This window comes from Drosophila yakuba, chromosome 2L (genome assembly GCF_016746365.2).
Source record: "Drosophila yakuba strain Tai18E2 chromosome 2L, Prin_Dyak_Tai18E2_2.1, whole genome shotgun sequence".
NCBI lineage: Eukaryota > Metazoa > Arthropoda > Insecta > Diptera > Drosophilidae > Drosophila > Drosophila yakuba.
In genome coordinates, this window is record NC_052527.2 from 18,118,544 (window position 1) to 18,134,343 (window position 15,800).

Consider the following 15,800-nt stretch of genomic DNA (forward strand, 5'->3'; position numbering starts at 1 on the left):
GTTTTCTTTTAGGCACTACATTTTATTCTTTACATACACAATAATAATAGTAATAATAATATTTCTCTATATTGCATCAATAACATTAAATATTGTTCATTTTGCTTTAATTCTCCTCGCATTTCGGCTCTATACAGTAATCGATTAATTTGCTTCTGGTTATGTCTTTATAATTATTTTATACAAAATTCTCACATTCAGTTATCATTGTTTAGCATTTTTCACATTTATCACTTGTTAACATTTTTTTATTTGCTTTACTCGACCATTAATTAATCTATTCAACTACAGCAACAAATTGATTCGTTTAAACAAAGTGCATTGCGGTTGTTTGTTGTGTTCTTTTGATCTTTACCTCAGATTATTATCATATTTATAATTATAATAATAGTAGAATTCATAATATGCAATATAAAATCGACAAAAAATCAATGATAATAAATACAATACAATATATAAACAATAATACACATTAAATAAATCGAATTGCAATTGGATTGGAATGCATGCGAATCGGAGAAACATAGAAGGATAAACGATGAGACACACTTTTGGGATGTCGTAAAGTTCCAATCATGTTGAAGTGTGAAAATGGCCTTGGTAGCACCGCTCTACTTGCGCAGGGGATCCAAACTCTCCAGGGAGAAGTCGTCAAGGTTTAGCTGATTTTGCTTTAAAGGTATTAACGTATTAATTATGACTTACAACCCATAATTCCAACAAAACTCACCTTGAAAATGGTCGGTCCATTGTTCAATTCGAAAGGATCCGAACCGAATAGATCTGTGTTGCCGTTCAGGCCGTTGCCCGTTGTCACCGAGGTTAGGCGCCTGGGAGCGGCAATCTTTGGCGGAGGGGCCACTGTTAAATGAAAATAGATCATAAGTGACTTATAAGCTTGGATATGCACTTTTAAACATACACAATGGCGGAGTTATGTTCAGCTCGCTAGAGAAGCCACTGCTGTTAATGCTGTTGTTGTTGCTCGTTATCAGTAAGCTGCTGTTGTTATTTTGTAGCTTATGGTCGTTGTTGTTGGAAAACAAATGCTGACCGAAGCTATTTGCCGGCTCGAAGCCAAACAGATTGCTTATCGCATTCCGACCCGTGCTTCCGCTGTCCTGAATCTCATCCGCGCGCGGATCGAAATCACTATCGGAATCGGAGTTCAGCAACAGTTCGTCCATCTTTTGGTTGTTGCTCTTGCCGCCGATGCTGATCTGGCTGGACAAATTGTTCCGCGGCGGTACAATAGGCAAGAACGAGCTGGGAGACGCTGAGTGGGTCGATGCTGTGGTGGAATTGGTGTCGATTAGCAGTTTATCATCATCTAAAATGCAGAAATGAAATTTATTTGTGAACGACAAATAAGTAGTTGAGTATAATTTTACCCAGCTTGCCGTTGCTGAGGGCTTCGCTGGCGACCTCGATTCCATTCTGGGGCTCTGTGGTGGGTGCTTCCAGGATATCCTTGATTCCCAGATTGAAGAGCAGGGCATCTAGCTCGGCCTTTGGCAATTTGGCGGAAGCTTCTCGCAGGCGCTCCTTGTAAACGTTAACAGTTTGCTGCAGATGATTAATCTGCTGCTGCGCCTTGCTCAGATTCGTCTTCTCTGTGCTATCCATGTACTTTCTATTAATAGAAGACAGTCAGTAAAATGATGTAGCGTAAGTAGAACTGCTCAATAACCCACCTGTAGGCCAAATCGAAGGCCTGACCAATAGTCAGCGTGATATCCGAGGCCAATTTGTTTGAAATGAAGACAAAGCACTCGTGGCTCTCCTCGGCTGTGGCGCAGCCGTCGCCATTTCCGTTTGCATGGCCATTTGTCGCCGGATCGCTACCGTCCCGCGGCTTTACCGTCTTGGCAATGAAGCTAAAAAACTTCTTCACACCCTTCTCGTCCGCACAATACGAAATGTTGTACAGCGGAAACTGGTGGAGGATCTTGTGGGTGCGCGGCTCCTGAATTGCCACGCCCTTGATGCTAATGGTGATCTCAAGCTTCTTAAACTTCTCCTGGGTGCCCGTCTCCGCCTTCTTCATCTGCTGGGCAAACTGCAACTTCCGAATGGCCTCCTTGACCACCTCGATCCCTTTGGGCTGATCCACGCTTAGGTTACCAAAGAACTGGAAAAGAAAAACAACGGCATACGATTGAAACAATAATTTTCGTTTTTAAACTGCTTTTTAAACTATTTCGTTAATGGTTAGGATTTTGAACAGGAAATTGCATATTAAAGCAAACATATGTTTTCTCCAATAACTGTGTTCCATTTTATGGTTGACCTAAAACTTGGAAATAAAATGGCTTTCAACTAAAACGAAGTTATTTTGCTTTGCTCGTTAAGTACTAGGTTGCAGCAAATAAGGAATGTTAGGCATGTCAGCTAGTAGAAGCGTGAACGAGAAATTTCAACAATTTTTGGAATATCGGTGGAATTACGGGCGGATAGACTTGTCCAGTTCGATTCGGCTATTGATCCTGACCAAGAATATATGTATATACTTTATATGGTCGGAAACGCTTTTCTACTTTTCTATACCTTTTTTACTCTACGAGTAAAATTAGGTTCAATGTTTTTATATCAATAAACAAAAATGTCTATATTTGACATTATGTCGGCCACCAGAAATTGATATGAAGACTTTGTATGAAGTTTATGGCCATTCAATCTATACTGAGGCCGATGCTGGATTTTTTAAGTATACTTTTTTTTTTTTACTTCAAGGTATAAATAACTCTAATATGGTGTCCGAGTAAGGGAAGTTTTCTAGACACTACACAGAAGCGAAATCGACGGTGATGTTTCTCGCCATGTACCTATCGCCTAGCGGGGTCGTCACAGGTGGGTTGTCCCTTGCTCACCTTGACTAGATAGACCGCGTGTCCGCTGATGAGCTGCTCTGGCGTGTGCAGCCAGTTGCGCTTGCCGTTCTTGGCCTCGGTTTTGGCATCCCCGTTGCTGTTGCTGCCAGTGCCGCCGCCACTGATGTTGTTGCCCCCGTCGGCGGCGTCCTTGTCCTTGTCCTGCTGCTGCTTGCTGCTGTTCTGCTTGTTCCAGAACTTCAGCTGGGCCATCTTGGCCGCCGCCTTGCTGCCACCAGACGTCCCGCCGCTGTTGGCTGGCTGATAAGGCATTGTTGTGGTGGGCGCCGTTGTTAAGCGTTTGAGGGAGCTGCAATGGGAATAAGAATTGGCAAATGAGCTGCGAATTGAACTTTGGCCGTCGCCGGCATTGTTGGGTTTTTCCTCTCGGATCCCTCGAGTATAAAATACAGTGTGCATACAAATACCAGCTGCCGCTGTACTGCTAATTATCGTTATACAACCAACTGAATCTGAATGTATTCTTTTGGCTAATTGCAAATCGTGTTCAGAGAGAGAGGGACAGCAAAGAATCTACAGTGGTCGATTGGTGAGGGGGAGATTGGGATCTATGAAAGCCAATCCCATCTGCGTCATCGCAGACTCAAACCTGATTTATTTGCTGCCTTCGTCAGCTGTCGAGATCGGTGCACTTGGACCTAGACACTTCTATAAAAATATACGCAGCGCAGGGTTACACATAGAACAATTAGCATTCAGTCAATTCAATTTAATCCTATTAAAAATGTAGAAAATAATCCTGAATATAGGAATTTAAATAATTTATTTATCCAACCTTGAAATACAAATTTTGGCATCTTTCAAATCTAACAACAAAGCAAAACGATGCTTTTTAAGCGGCACTAGTTTTTTATTTGATTAATTGCTTTTATTTTTATAGTTTAGACGGCTAAAGAGCCAGAGAGCATAGGGGCGTGAGGAGCCTAGAGAAATGTTACATTTGAGTATTAAAACAAATACATAATGTTCCCTCAAAACTTTCATTGCTCCCTTTGGAACAAAAAAAAATAGGTAATTCCCTATGGGACATTTTGATATTGTAAATGATATCACCAACCAGTGAAGTAACATACTTATACGCAAACCAATATTATTGAAATCAAAAATCCATCAATAAGTGCTACACAGCTAGTAAAGTAACTGGTTTATCCATTTTCTAGACTATGGAGCTCACACATTTTCAGTGACGAAACGCACTGTATGAATGTAGAAATGCACTCAAACGGTCGTCATTGTGCAAAGACAATAAGGCAACAGTTTCTCAGAAATAAAAACCACAAAAACGACATAAAACATAAACCGAAATTAGAACAAAGTCGCTAAGCTAAGCTGAGCTCACACCGGATCAAAGTCACACCTCGCAGACGGAGATGATGTGACGAACGGATTTTTTGAGTTGGTTCTTTCGTGCAATTCTCACATTTCTTGCCGTCTCATAATTAAGAAAAATCTTGCAAAAAATTAATGAAGCTCTGCTGGTTTTTTGGCTCTCTTTTTCTTTGTTTGGCGCTGGCTTGCATGTGTATATTTTACGGGTTTGATTTATTTGGCGTTGGCCAAAAAGGAGGGAAGTACGGTGGGGGATTGGGACCGGGGGTTTCGTTAGGCAATCGCACAAAAGCGAAAGCTAAATTGGCCAAAAACGGCTAGCGACGCCGATGACGACAGCCCGGGTTATAAAATACAAAATTCGAAAATAGCACAACGCTTGGCTTTCGCAGCTAAAAATCAAAAACAAACAACAAAGACTCGAAGCACCCTGTGCCCAGCAATTGTGCGCAATTACCCCAACAACTACACATATTTTTCAAACGACGAACAAAAGATAATGTCGACAACTAAACCGCAGATATGCATATGTTTATGTACTCCGTACAAGTCGCCGTACTACGCACATATGTACATACATACATACGTAGTATATTTAACAAAATACAGTCAAGTCGCGGAAGTAATTCTCCGCATCTAATCGCACTTAGGGATTCCGCCCCACAATCCATCCCGCATCATTCCGAATGCAGACTGCGTGCCAGATCTGGCCGTACATATGTACATATATCATCTAAATTGATATTAGCGGACGAGAGCAACTTGACACTATTTCTCTGTGGCTGTCACTTTACAGAAATTGTGCAGATAATAGTGGGTTTTCTTATTTAGTATTTCGCAATCAGCTTTTTGGAGGACTTTTTATTTGAGTTTCTTCAGCACATTGTTCATATGTCTTAGATTTAATTCATTTGAAACTTGTTGAAAACTGTATTCATAGATACATAAATTCGGGTGAAACTAATAACATAACATTGTGCTGTGCTTATTATGTATTTTATGTGCTTCGAATTTTTATACTAATATAGTTTTGTAAGAAGCAAAGGTAGTGAAACAAATGTTTTTTATAGTTTTGAAAAAAAAACATCAGCTAGTCCTATGTTGGTGACCTTAAGATCCTTCCAAAACGCCTCCAAAGCAAACATGCCTTAGTTTCTAAAATCTTTCAACTTCACAAGATTTAGCTGGGAACAAGCCAAGCTGCCAGTCCAAATTACTGAGATTTCCAGGGACTGAGATTAGACAACGCTGTGTGTGTGTGTACTTACACATCAGATATGCAAATGCGGTAAGAGAATGTGAACGAGAGAGGGGGAGCAGCGAAATTTAAATTCAATTGGGCCTGCGCACTGACTGTGAAATTATTGTGAACCATTTTCGGTACTCCATTTCCACTCTCTTTGCTGACTTGAGTCTTTCAGTTTAAGTTTTATGGCTTTATGTTGCCGCCATGTGTTTACGGGTATTTTCTTTTTATGCTGGCCAGACACTTTCTTTGCCGTTTTGCAGTCTTTTTTCGGGCGGCATTCAACAGGTGTTTGGCCAACACAAGGCATTGCACAAGGCTAACAAAAACAAACAAAGTAAAGCGTCGGTGTTTTTTTTTAACTTTCATAATTAGCAGAAGCTGAAGCTGGGACACGCGGACCTTGCGTGCTTATTTGCCATTGTGCGTGACTGTTTCTCTAAGTGTACACAGAAAAAAAACAGATAAACATTTGGTTAAATCCGCACACAAATTTAGAGTAACAGTTACAACACTTCTATGAGTTAGTTACAAATATTATCTGACTTTGGTAAAAAGAGATTCAAAATATGCTAATAACACTTTCAAAAAAACCTTCGTGGTGAATGAAACCCATTCATAAACGGATAAACCTAAATCAATCAAATACATCAAATACACAATCAAATCTCAATAAAGACGGAACAATTTCTAACAAGTTCAGACGAGGTTTTACATTTTTTCTTTCTGTGTCCTAGGCTTGAAATCCATAGTAATAAGCACAACATGGAATTTTATTAGGTACTATGGCACACAAAACGTTAGTTTCAGTGGGTATTGTAATTGCTTTCTGAGCACTTTTGCTTTTGCTCTTGGTTTTCTGTATCTCCTTTTTCTTTTCTGCACGCACGCATACCGTTACAAGTGGAAGGAGGAGTAGGAGTAGGAGTATGAAGAACAGGCACAGTCACAGGCACGACAATTCACCGCTATTTCTGGAGCGCCACGGCGCCAAACACAAGCGAACGCGACGGGAGACAGCAACGAATAGCACAACAAAAAAGCTGGGCTCCAACTTTTTTAAGTCGATTCGTTTTAATTCACTCGAGAGAACCGCATACAAAGAGAGACCGAGCGTCGACGTGAGAGATAAACAATTGTAGAGATTAGAGATGGAGAGCAATGGTGATTTGTAATTTTAATTTTTCAAGTGCCATTAAAATTAAACAAATACATAGTGTGTCTGGCGCTCTCCCTCTTTTTCTCTAGCCGTTTTGATCTAGCATTTTCCTCCCACTTAACGCTCTCTGCCTTTGCTCTCTCTTTCTCTCTTGACCTGCCTTTGGCTAATGAGTTTGCAGAAAATAACGTTTAAAGCGCGACTTGGGATGTATTTAATCGCTCACTTACTTTTGCCAAACTATTTACGCCTGTTTTCACTCGTTATGCTCGCCTTGTTCGTTGATTAAAATAATTTGTGCAGTTTGCAATATTTCTTCTTATTTTCCAACTGCACGCGAGACGAAAACAAAATCACAACAACAACAAGAATGGCGTGATGCTGGCGGGGAGAGTTTAAAAGACAACGGTTTAGTTTTATGTTTTCGCTCTCTCTCTTTATCTCCTTCTTTTTCTCAGCTTTCAAGCTGAACTGCGCAAATTTACACGATAACACAGCAGCAACGACAGCAACGACCAGCGACAACAACAACAGTGTGCTATGTGGAATATCCTTTGCACCTTCACGGTCCGCTACTTCGATTTACCGATCACGAGCCCATCAACAAACTGACTGGCTTGGCAGCGATTGCCGTTGCGACCAAAACACGGCTCTCCAAGCTGCGCAGTCGGAATTGGTATCGGCTCTCTCTGTCCGGCATGGATGCACTTCCAGAGAGAGCAGAGGCTTCAGATGCAAAACTAGTTATGGGACAGAAACGTCGGCCAGTGGGACAGTGGTGGACGCCCTACATCAAAAAAATCATCTGTTAAACCAGTCTAGTTGGGCCATATTTATTTTTAAACCTATTAAAATGGATCAAATGTAAAAAAAAGTAATAATACAAATATAAATGAACATCTATATTATAATGCAGTGAAATGCAGACTGACACTCGTTCCACGTTTGTAACACAAAAAATAAACATTAAATTAATATGTATTTGAAGTACGTTGAAGAAAGAATATTTAACTATTAATAATATTTTAATGTTTGGTGCATACCGTTCGTTACTTTTAGATACTTTACATTACTTTTTAAATAGGAAACGAGGGCATTTGCACTTAAAGTCCTGTGCTTTAGCAAAAAGACCTACTATTTTTGTGTAGGTGAGAACATGATCGGCTGTAGTTTTCTCTTTTGCGGTTGGAGCCTCACTGCCACACAAACATATGCCCGCTTACTAATCCATGCATGTGTGTGTGGGTATTTCTGCTTGTTTACCTGTTGCTTTTCAATTGTTTCACATTTTGCCAGAAAAATGATTTTCCACAAATGCCAGAACATACGGCACTGTCTCGAGATTCCACCGAAATGCTTTTGGCCAATTAAAATTACGGCAACAGGTGGGGCAAGTGCGCTCCCACACACACAGATGTAAACTGGCTTTTACCTGTATGTGTGCTTGTAATCTCGACCTGACGTAAAAACAAAGACACAGCATTGCCGTTGTTTTTGTAATTAGCCGCAGAAGACGAAGAAGCAGAAGCTGCTCCGAGAAAAATATATTTATTTTCGTAATACGTAATTTCTGGGGCTGTTTGGCCGCTTCAAATACAAATTGCAATAAAACTGGTTCCCCAAGTCGACCAAATAATAATGAACCAGGATTTTGGTTATTGTTGTCGTTATTCGTTGTCCAATTGTTGCTTTCGTCGCTGCCGTGGCGTTGTAATTGTTTTGTTGCATGCCTTGCATTTTTCTAGTACACATTTTCCTTTTCCATTTTGCCACATTTTAACTGCAGTCCCTTCCCCTTCGGCCTCCTCCTCTCCCTTCGCCAACCGAAATAAAACCGGCTTGACATAAAGGAGTGTGCGTGAGGAGGGTACGTGTGTGTGGGCCACTGCAAATGTAGTTTCAGTTTGGATGCAGCCACTGTGGAATGCAAAAGCCGTTTAGCAAAATAAATTAGCGTGAAAGCCTAAAAACGACAAATAGTTTATGGCACTTAAGATTTAAAAGCTTTTCGTTTTCTAGGTAACTGATATTGAAAACGATAAGTGTGGTTAAAAACCTTAAACCGGAATCAACAGTTTTTTTTAAGATCAAATTACTTTTAGTACGAAATTCTTTACTTATACAATACTTTCAGGTAGTTGTAGCATGTCCTTTCCTTGTAAAACTTTAACTCTACTGTCACTTCTAACTATTCGGCCCACCGTACTCCCCTTGTCGTTTCGCTGCATGTGTATTTATGTATGTACATATGTACAATTTTCCCACACCCGCTCTCTGTCACCACGATCTCTCTCTTTATCTCTTCGCCGGACTTTTAAGCTCCTGTTTCGGTTTTCCTCTCCACTTAATATTGGACATTTACAGTTAGAGGCCGCTTGTTGCCCGCTGTAATTTTATTACCAGTTTCCTTTCCGCCGGCCAAAAGGAAAACTCCGAATGGCATTTCATTGAGAGATTTTCCCGTGGAGCAACAGGGTGACCTGTGTGCCGTTTTTGGGCTTTGTGAACTGCAACCTTGCTAGTTTAAGGTCTTCGCTCATTAAAATGACATTAAATCTATTCATAAGCTTACAACAAACTAATGAAACATTAATTATTAGGTTTAACATTGGTTTCAGAAGGTTTGTTTAACGACATTCTGTTTGTTGGGAAGAATGTATAGAAATAAGTCTTGGTTTTACACCTATATATATCTATTCTTAATAAAAATCGTCTATTTAAGAGCGTGCTATATGAGCCACCAAAAACGTAAAAAGGCTGACCGAAACTGGCAACCATCAGCATGGTTCAATGTGCACTTATTGAGGGGGCGTCCGATCGCCCCTTATTTGCAAGTAATGATGGCCTTTGAAGACTCGCAATTGCATTTTGATCGGGGTCTCTTTCAAATTGTTATCGTCGCCAAGGGGCGTTGACTGCGGATGCTCAGTGGGTGTGGGGGAGGGGAGCTCTGAGGGGGCGTGACTTCGAGTTCCGTCGCACATGACGTTATCTTGGCGTCGTTTTCATCATCGAAGCAATAGAGTTCAAAGGCCCAATTAGCCAAATAAAATGCATGAAACCAGAAAATACGTTCCTCACTCGTTGTTTTATAAGGCGAAATGTCATTAAATGGTATTGTAAATATTTGTGCGCTGCGATCAAATGGCAGCCGAAGCCAGTTATTCTTGTTGCTTTGCAGCTCGTAGGAACGTGCTGGTATTCTTCAAGCGCAATCGCTCAGTTTTTCACTCTGAGTTTTGGGCTTTTTAGCTTTTCAGCTTTTTCAGAGCCTGGGTGCGGAGCCGGTGTCGGTGTCATCAGCATAATTTACGTGCCGATGCCCGCCCAACCGAGAGTCACGTTTCCACCTCACGCTCCTTATCACATGTCGGTGAGCTCGGTGAGCGGGGAAACACTTGTAGGAAATAAGAACCACAAAGTGGCAAATCAATCAAGCAGCGCTATTCGAATTAGTTACACCACCGCCCAAATGTAATGCCTGTAGTCTTGATATTCTAATTTTATTTTAATCTCTAAATTGCTGTTCCCATTTTTAAAGGAATCTTTGATAAAAGTAGAACTTGAATAGATGAAAGAATCTCGCCTTTGCCTAATTAATTGACTTTGAAACCTTAATGTGAATTTTGAATACAGGTTCATAGGAGTTCTGGGAGTCAGAATTCTTTGGGTTCATTTGGAGGGTTTTCCCTGTACTTGCAAATGAGCAGCGCTTATCTCGTTTACCTCTTGATCATCGCTTATCAGCGGGGCCCTGAACGCCCCATAAAGGCACTAAACACATACGCAGCTCTCACGCACACGGACATGCACACATTTCGAGTAATTCAATTATTTTGTGTATTATTTTCAATGTGCAACAAAAGCGACAATAAAATAACAAGCCAGCGGCAATACAGCCGACTTATCACCGCGTCGCCGCTGTTGTTGCAATGCTTGTTGCTGATGTTGTCGTCGATTTCAAACTGGCACTGACTGGCACTGGCACACAGCTATGGCAATTATTCTGTGTTCGCTTCAGTCGCCGCCCGTTGATTTTGATAGAGCCAGAGCCCCGAGACTTCCGCTGGTCGAGGGGGCGGAGGGCCCGAGGAGGGGCGGAAAACCGCGGGGTCGGCTGCTGGAAAAATCCAAGGAAAGTTCGGCGAAAGTCGGTGCCTATCAGAGATAGGCAGTCAAGGGCTTCTGCAGTATATATGTACATATATTTCGATAGCAGAACAGCTTACAATATTTATTTATTTATTATAATAGATAGAGTAGTTTACAAAAAAAAACGTACTTATGAAGTATAGCACAAGTTGCAGGTCCTATGGTTATGTTGGTTTACAATGCATAGCTTAGGAAAAAAGAAAACCACTTTAATCGGTTACTGAAATTTAACTTCCCATTTTCGTGATCCTATTAAGAGATTTTGATATAAAACTGCAACTACTCTTTATAAAGCTAAAAAACAAAATGGTAAATAAGATTGAAATAAGCTAAGGATTGTAACTAGAAGGGTTTATTATATTTGCATTGGGTTCTATCAAAAACCGCCAGAATATAACTACCTGCTAACGACCAAGCGAACCAACCTCAAAAGCCGCATTTGATTGAATTTAGTTCGGTCATGCGGACTGGACTACCATGCAAGATCGTATTCGGACCAAAATCTCCTCATAGAGATGCTAATGTCATAACGTTCCCAATAATCAATGGTGGCCCTACAAAAATCATTGTGGAACGAAAACGGCGTTTTACGGTATAAACTTGAAATAACTGAATTCCTCCATGGGCAATCATAGTGACGTCATGCTTACTGCTAAATACAAATTCCAAATGAGCAGTTTTTTGTTCTACGAAACAAATCATCCAGTCGGAAAAATACATGGCGAAACCGGTATCCTGATTAGAAATCACCTCAAATACCACAAACATAGCGAGCTTGTAAGCAACTACAATTAGGAAGGGGGAATATTACTCTTTCAGAGGTATACCTTATACTGTCCCACTCCTTTTAATATATCCGAACCACAAATCCAGATTTGATCGAATTTGCAGTTACCCAAGATAGCCCTTAAACCTCATTAGTGCGAAATCTCAATCTCTCTTAATGTCCCCAAATAGGGAGTGCACCTTGCAGCCCTAGGGTGAAAAACTTAGACGTCGAGCGCCTCGTTCCTGAAAAACGTTGTATGCGACTGGAATGTCAAGTTCATAGTTCATATAGTTCAAAGCTAAGATACAATAATGCTTCACGTAAACCCAAACGTCGATGAAGTTACACCTGGACCTACGCAAAGGTCTGAAAACTAAAGGTGTTTCGGTTTCGAGCAGACGGCCGTCGAAAGATTACGACACATAAGCGCAGGACTTTATAAGGTAGGCAAAAGGGAGAGGGAGAGAGACACAATGGGGCACCAGGACATCGAGGTATGAGGTTGACGACGCAGCAGAGGTTGTCGCCTAACAATCGAATCGCTTCTTGACTGCTTTTCGTATGTACCCATAACTCGAGGAACTGCATCATCTGTCCCTGGCGACCCATGGTCTCCCTCCCAGTGAGATCTCGAGAGATGTTTTTGGGTGCCTTTCTTGTGGGCTGCGATTTTGAAGGAGCTGATCGAGATGTGAAGGACGATTGCAGCAGCTGCCTCCTTGAAGTAGAGACTTAAATCCTTTAGGCAGCGGCGGCGGTGGCGGTAGCTTAAGGGCAACAACCCAGTTTAACCCTTGTTAAACTTGGGATGCAACCCTCCGGGTCCATAGTGGTCCAGATTCCAGCCCACTTTACAGTTCACTAATTTCTCACACTCACTCCGCCGATCTTTCTCTTTGAATCCGTCATGTCGTTGAGTAAACTGGGAATTTTTGTGCAACTCGGAGGGTTGTTGCAGTTTGATGGCCAGAAGAATAAGAAATTAAATTTGTCATGCGTCTTGGACCTTTCTGTCTTGCCTCAAAAAAAATGTATTTATCCTCGACTCCAGGAGGGGAGTTCTGCTCGGTATGTTTGTCGGGAAAAGGCAAACCTACTCAGACAATTAAAATTGTCACATAAATATCGCAATATTTTCCCCATTTTTGCCCAAGGAATTATGTGAAAATCTTGGATGGACAGCAGGGTTGGTTGCAATTGTTAAGCTTTTACGACGTGTGAGATTGACTGTTAAGAAAGTTGATGAAATGCAGTCGGTATTTGATAAATTATTTGGTGTGCACACCTTATTCAACCAAAGGAGATTTAAATTGCTATCATAAACCGGAGGATATTGCGGAAAAAATTGATTTGTATCATGGATTTTATATCTTTATACCCGTTACTCGTAGAGTAAAAGGGTATACTAGATTCGTTGAAAAGTATGTAACAGGCAGAAGGAAGCGTTTCCGACCATATAAAGTATATATATTCTTGATCAGGATCAGTAGCCGAGTCGATCTGGCCATGTCCGTCTGTCCGTCCGTCTGTCTGTCCGTCTGTCCGTCTGTCCGTCTGTCCGTATGAACGTCGAGATCTCAGGAACTACAAAAGCTAGAAAGTTGAGATTAAGTATACAGACTCCAGGGACATAGACGCAGCGCAAGTTTGTCGATTCAGGTTGCCACGCCCACTCTAACGCCCACAAACCGCCCAAAACTGCCACGCCCACATTTTTAAAAAATGTTTTAATATTTTTTCATTTTTGTATTGGTCTTGTAAATTTCTATCGATTTGCAAAAAAACTTTTTGCCACGCCCACTCTAACGCCCACAAACCGCCCAAAGCTGTCACGCCCACACTTTTGAAAAATGTTTGATATTTTTTCATTTTTGTATTGGTCTTGTAAATTTCTATCGATTTGCCAACAAACTTTTTGCCACGCCCACTCTAACGCCTACAAACCGCCCAAAGCTGCTACGCCCACACTTTTGAAAAATGTTTTGATATTTTTTCATTTTTGTATTGGTCTTGTAAACTTCTGTCGATTTGCCAAAAAACTTTCTGCCACGCCCACTATAACGCCTACAAACCGGCAAAAACTGTGTTTAAGACTCTCCTTCTCCCTTCCACTAGCTGAGTAACGGGTATCAGATAGTCGGGGAACTCGACTATAGCGTTCTCTCTTGTTTGTATTAGTTTATTGCTAATTTTATGGCCAGATATGGCAATTTTATATATTTGTATTATATATTTTTAAGGGTATTTTCTTATAAAGTTACCGGCCCAGCTGGTACTTTTTAATTTTTTTTTTATATCCTTTTATTCAAAATTTAAACATTCAAAACGAAATAACAATACTTTTATTAAACAGTTTAAATAGAGAAGTCTAAGAAACAATAGTTTTCTTGAACTGACTTCTGAAACTTTGCCAAACTTTTTTTTAAGGGAAATACACTCGTAAATGTATTTTTTATGATATCAACAATCCAACCGAATGACATCTGTGTCCCATGCTGAATACATTTTATTGTACTCAGGGACTTTCTGATTTTGGCTTCTGTTTTCCATCATCTGTCTGCAAGAACAATGGTCAAGGATCTCGATTGTTTTCGATTTTCGTTACTATTTTCGGTTTCTTTTTTTTTGTGTCATTTTTGCTGTAATCTTATGAGTGACTGAGGTTTCATTAGGCTCGCTCTACTTTTGGCTTTGGCACCGCCCCATCCCTCTGATCAATGCCAAAAGATAATTTATTTTTTGAGTAGCCTCCAAAATGCAGGATGGTTTTAATGCAGCCGCTCGAGCCAAAAGCTATGGTGCTAGCGAAAAGTAATTTATATACTCCCTATGTACTATTATGGTGGTTATGAGGGTTATGTACATAAATAGGTAGTTTTTTCCAAACGTCTTGCGTCTACCTGGACGAATATGTTGACAAAAATAATTGTAAAAAGGATCAGGAGCCACAGCCGTCAGTGGGATTTGTTGTTGGGCTGATGGTGATAAACACCCAGAGGCGAAAAATGCAATGCTGCAAAGGCAAAAACAACATAAGTCGTCGTCGTCTCAAGAAGTACGGATATCTTCGGGAACCAACCCCCGAGGAAAAGGGACGGCAAGTTGGTTTGGCGATCCTGTTTTACCGCTGTTGTTGCAGCAGTAGACGAAGAAAAGCAACCCCTATTTTTGAGGCCGTTGCATTCGTTGGGCAGGATAACGACGATCGGGAATCGGGGAATTCGGGGATCGGCGATCTGGAACGGTGAACGTCGAGCTCAGTTGCACAGCGCATGTCAACGCGATTGGTACTTGATCCAGTCAAGAGCGGAGTTAACTAAAAATAAAATAAAATAAATATACAAAATACAAAATACGAAATTCCCATACGAACTGAAACCAAAATCCAAATTACCATATATGTTGATTACGAGGGTCGTTTGATAAGTCCGTGACTTTTTGTATTTGCCGCGCACCTGCTCTAAATACAACACTGCTCCTGTCAGCTGACTGTAAAATTTTGAGAAAGCTGCGTTTTTTGGTTTGCGTTTTATAGGCATTGAAAGCAGACGATCTCGTGAATTTTAACGAAAATGGAAAAAAGTGAATTTCGTGTGCTAATTAAGCATTATTTTTTGCGTAAAAAATCCATCACCGAAACCAAGGAAAGACTTGATAAATATTATGGGGACTCTGCACCATCAATTTCAATGGTTAAGAAATGGTTTACTGAGTTCCGTTGTGGTCGTACCAGTACAAGTGATGCCGAACGTTCAGGTCGCCCAAAAGAGGTCGTCATGCCAGAAATCGTCGACAAAATCCATGGAATGATATTGGATGATCGGAGAATGAAAGTGCGTGAGGTAGCTGAGGCTGTAGGCATCTCAACTGAACGGGTACATCACATTTTACATGAATATTTGGACATGAAAAAGCTTTCCGGGCGATGGGTGCCGCGATTGCTCACACACGACCATAAGCGCAACCGTGTGACCATTTCAAAGGAGTGTTTGGCGATGTTCAACCGCAATCCAAACGAATTTTTGCGCCGTTTCGTTACCGTAGACGAAACATGGATCCACCACACCACACCAGAGACCAAAGAACAATCAAGACAGTGGGTTTCTCCGGGTGAACGTGCACCAAAGAAGGCCAAGGTGGGTCTGTCGGCCAACAAGGTCATGGCCACAGTTTTTTGGGATGCACAAGGTATCATTCACATCGATTACCTTGAAAAGGGTAAAACGATCACCGGCGAATATTATTCAGAGCTTT

The 15,800-nt window shown here is 41.1% G+C and overlaps 1 protein-coding gene across 4 annotated transcripts; it reads right to left on the reverse strand.

Moving 5' to 3' along the window:
* Position 1: 1 nt before the first annotated feature.
* LOC6528759 (PTB domain-containing adapter protein ced-6) lies at positions 2 to 10,377 on the reverse strand. 4 transcript variants are annotated; one of them, XM_043206881.1, is made up of 8 exons: positions 7,111 to 7,240; positions 6,856 to 7,006; positions 2,871 to 3,180; positions 1,695 to 2,131; positions 1,392 to 1,633; positions 923 to 1,330; positions 731 to 861; positions 2 to 671 (listed from the first exon to the last, which is right to left on the reverse strand). In XM_043206881.1, exons 3-8 carry the CDS (start codon positions 3,141 to 3,143, stop codon positions 612 to 614), a joined length of 1,551 nt encoding a protein of 516 aa, XP_043062816.1. In that variant the 5' UTR covers positions 3,144 to 3,180; positions 6,856 to 7,006; positions 7,111 to 7,240; the 3' UTR covers positions 2 to 611. The 4 variants fall into 4 exon arrangements, with proteins under 4 accessions (XP_043062816.1, XP_015054266.1, XP_015054265.1 ...); XM_015198780.2 differs by lacking the exons at positions 6,856 to 7,006; positions 7,111 to 7,240 and adding an exon at positions 10,352 to 10,377; XM_015198779.3 differs by having other exon boundaries at positions 6,856 to 7,239.
* Between the last annotated feature and the right edge of the window lie 5,423 nt (positions 10,378 to 15,800).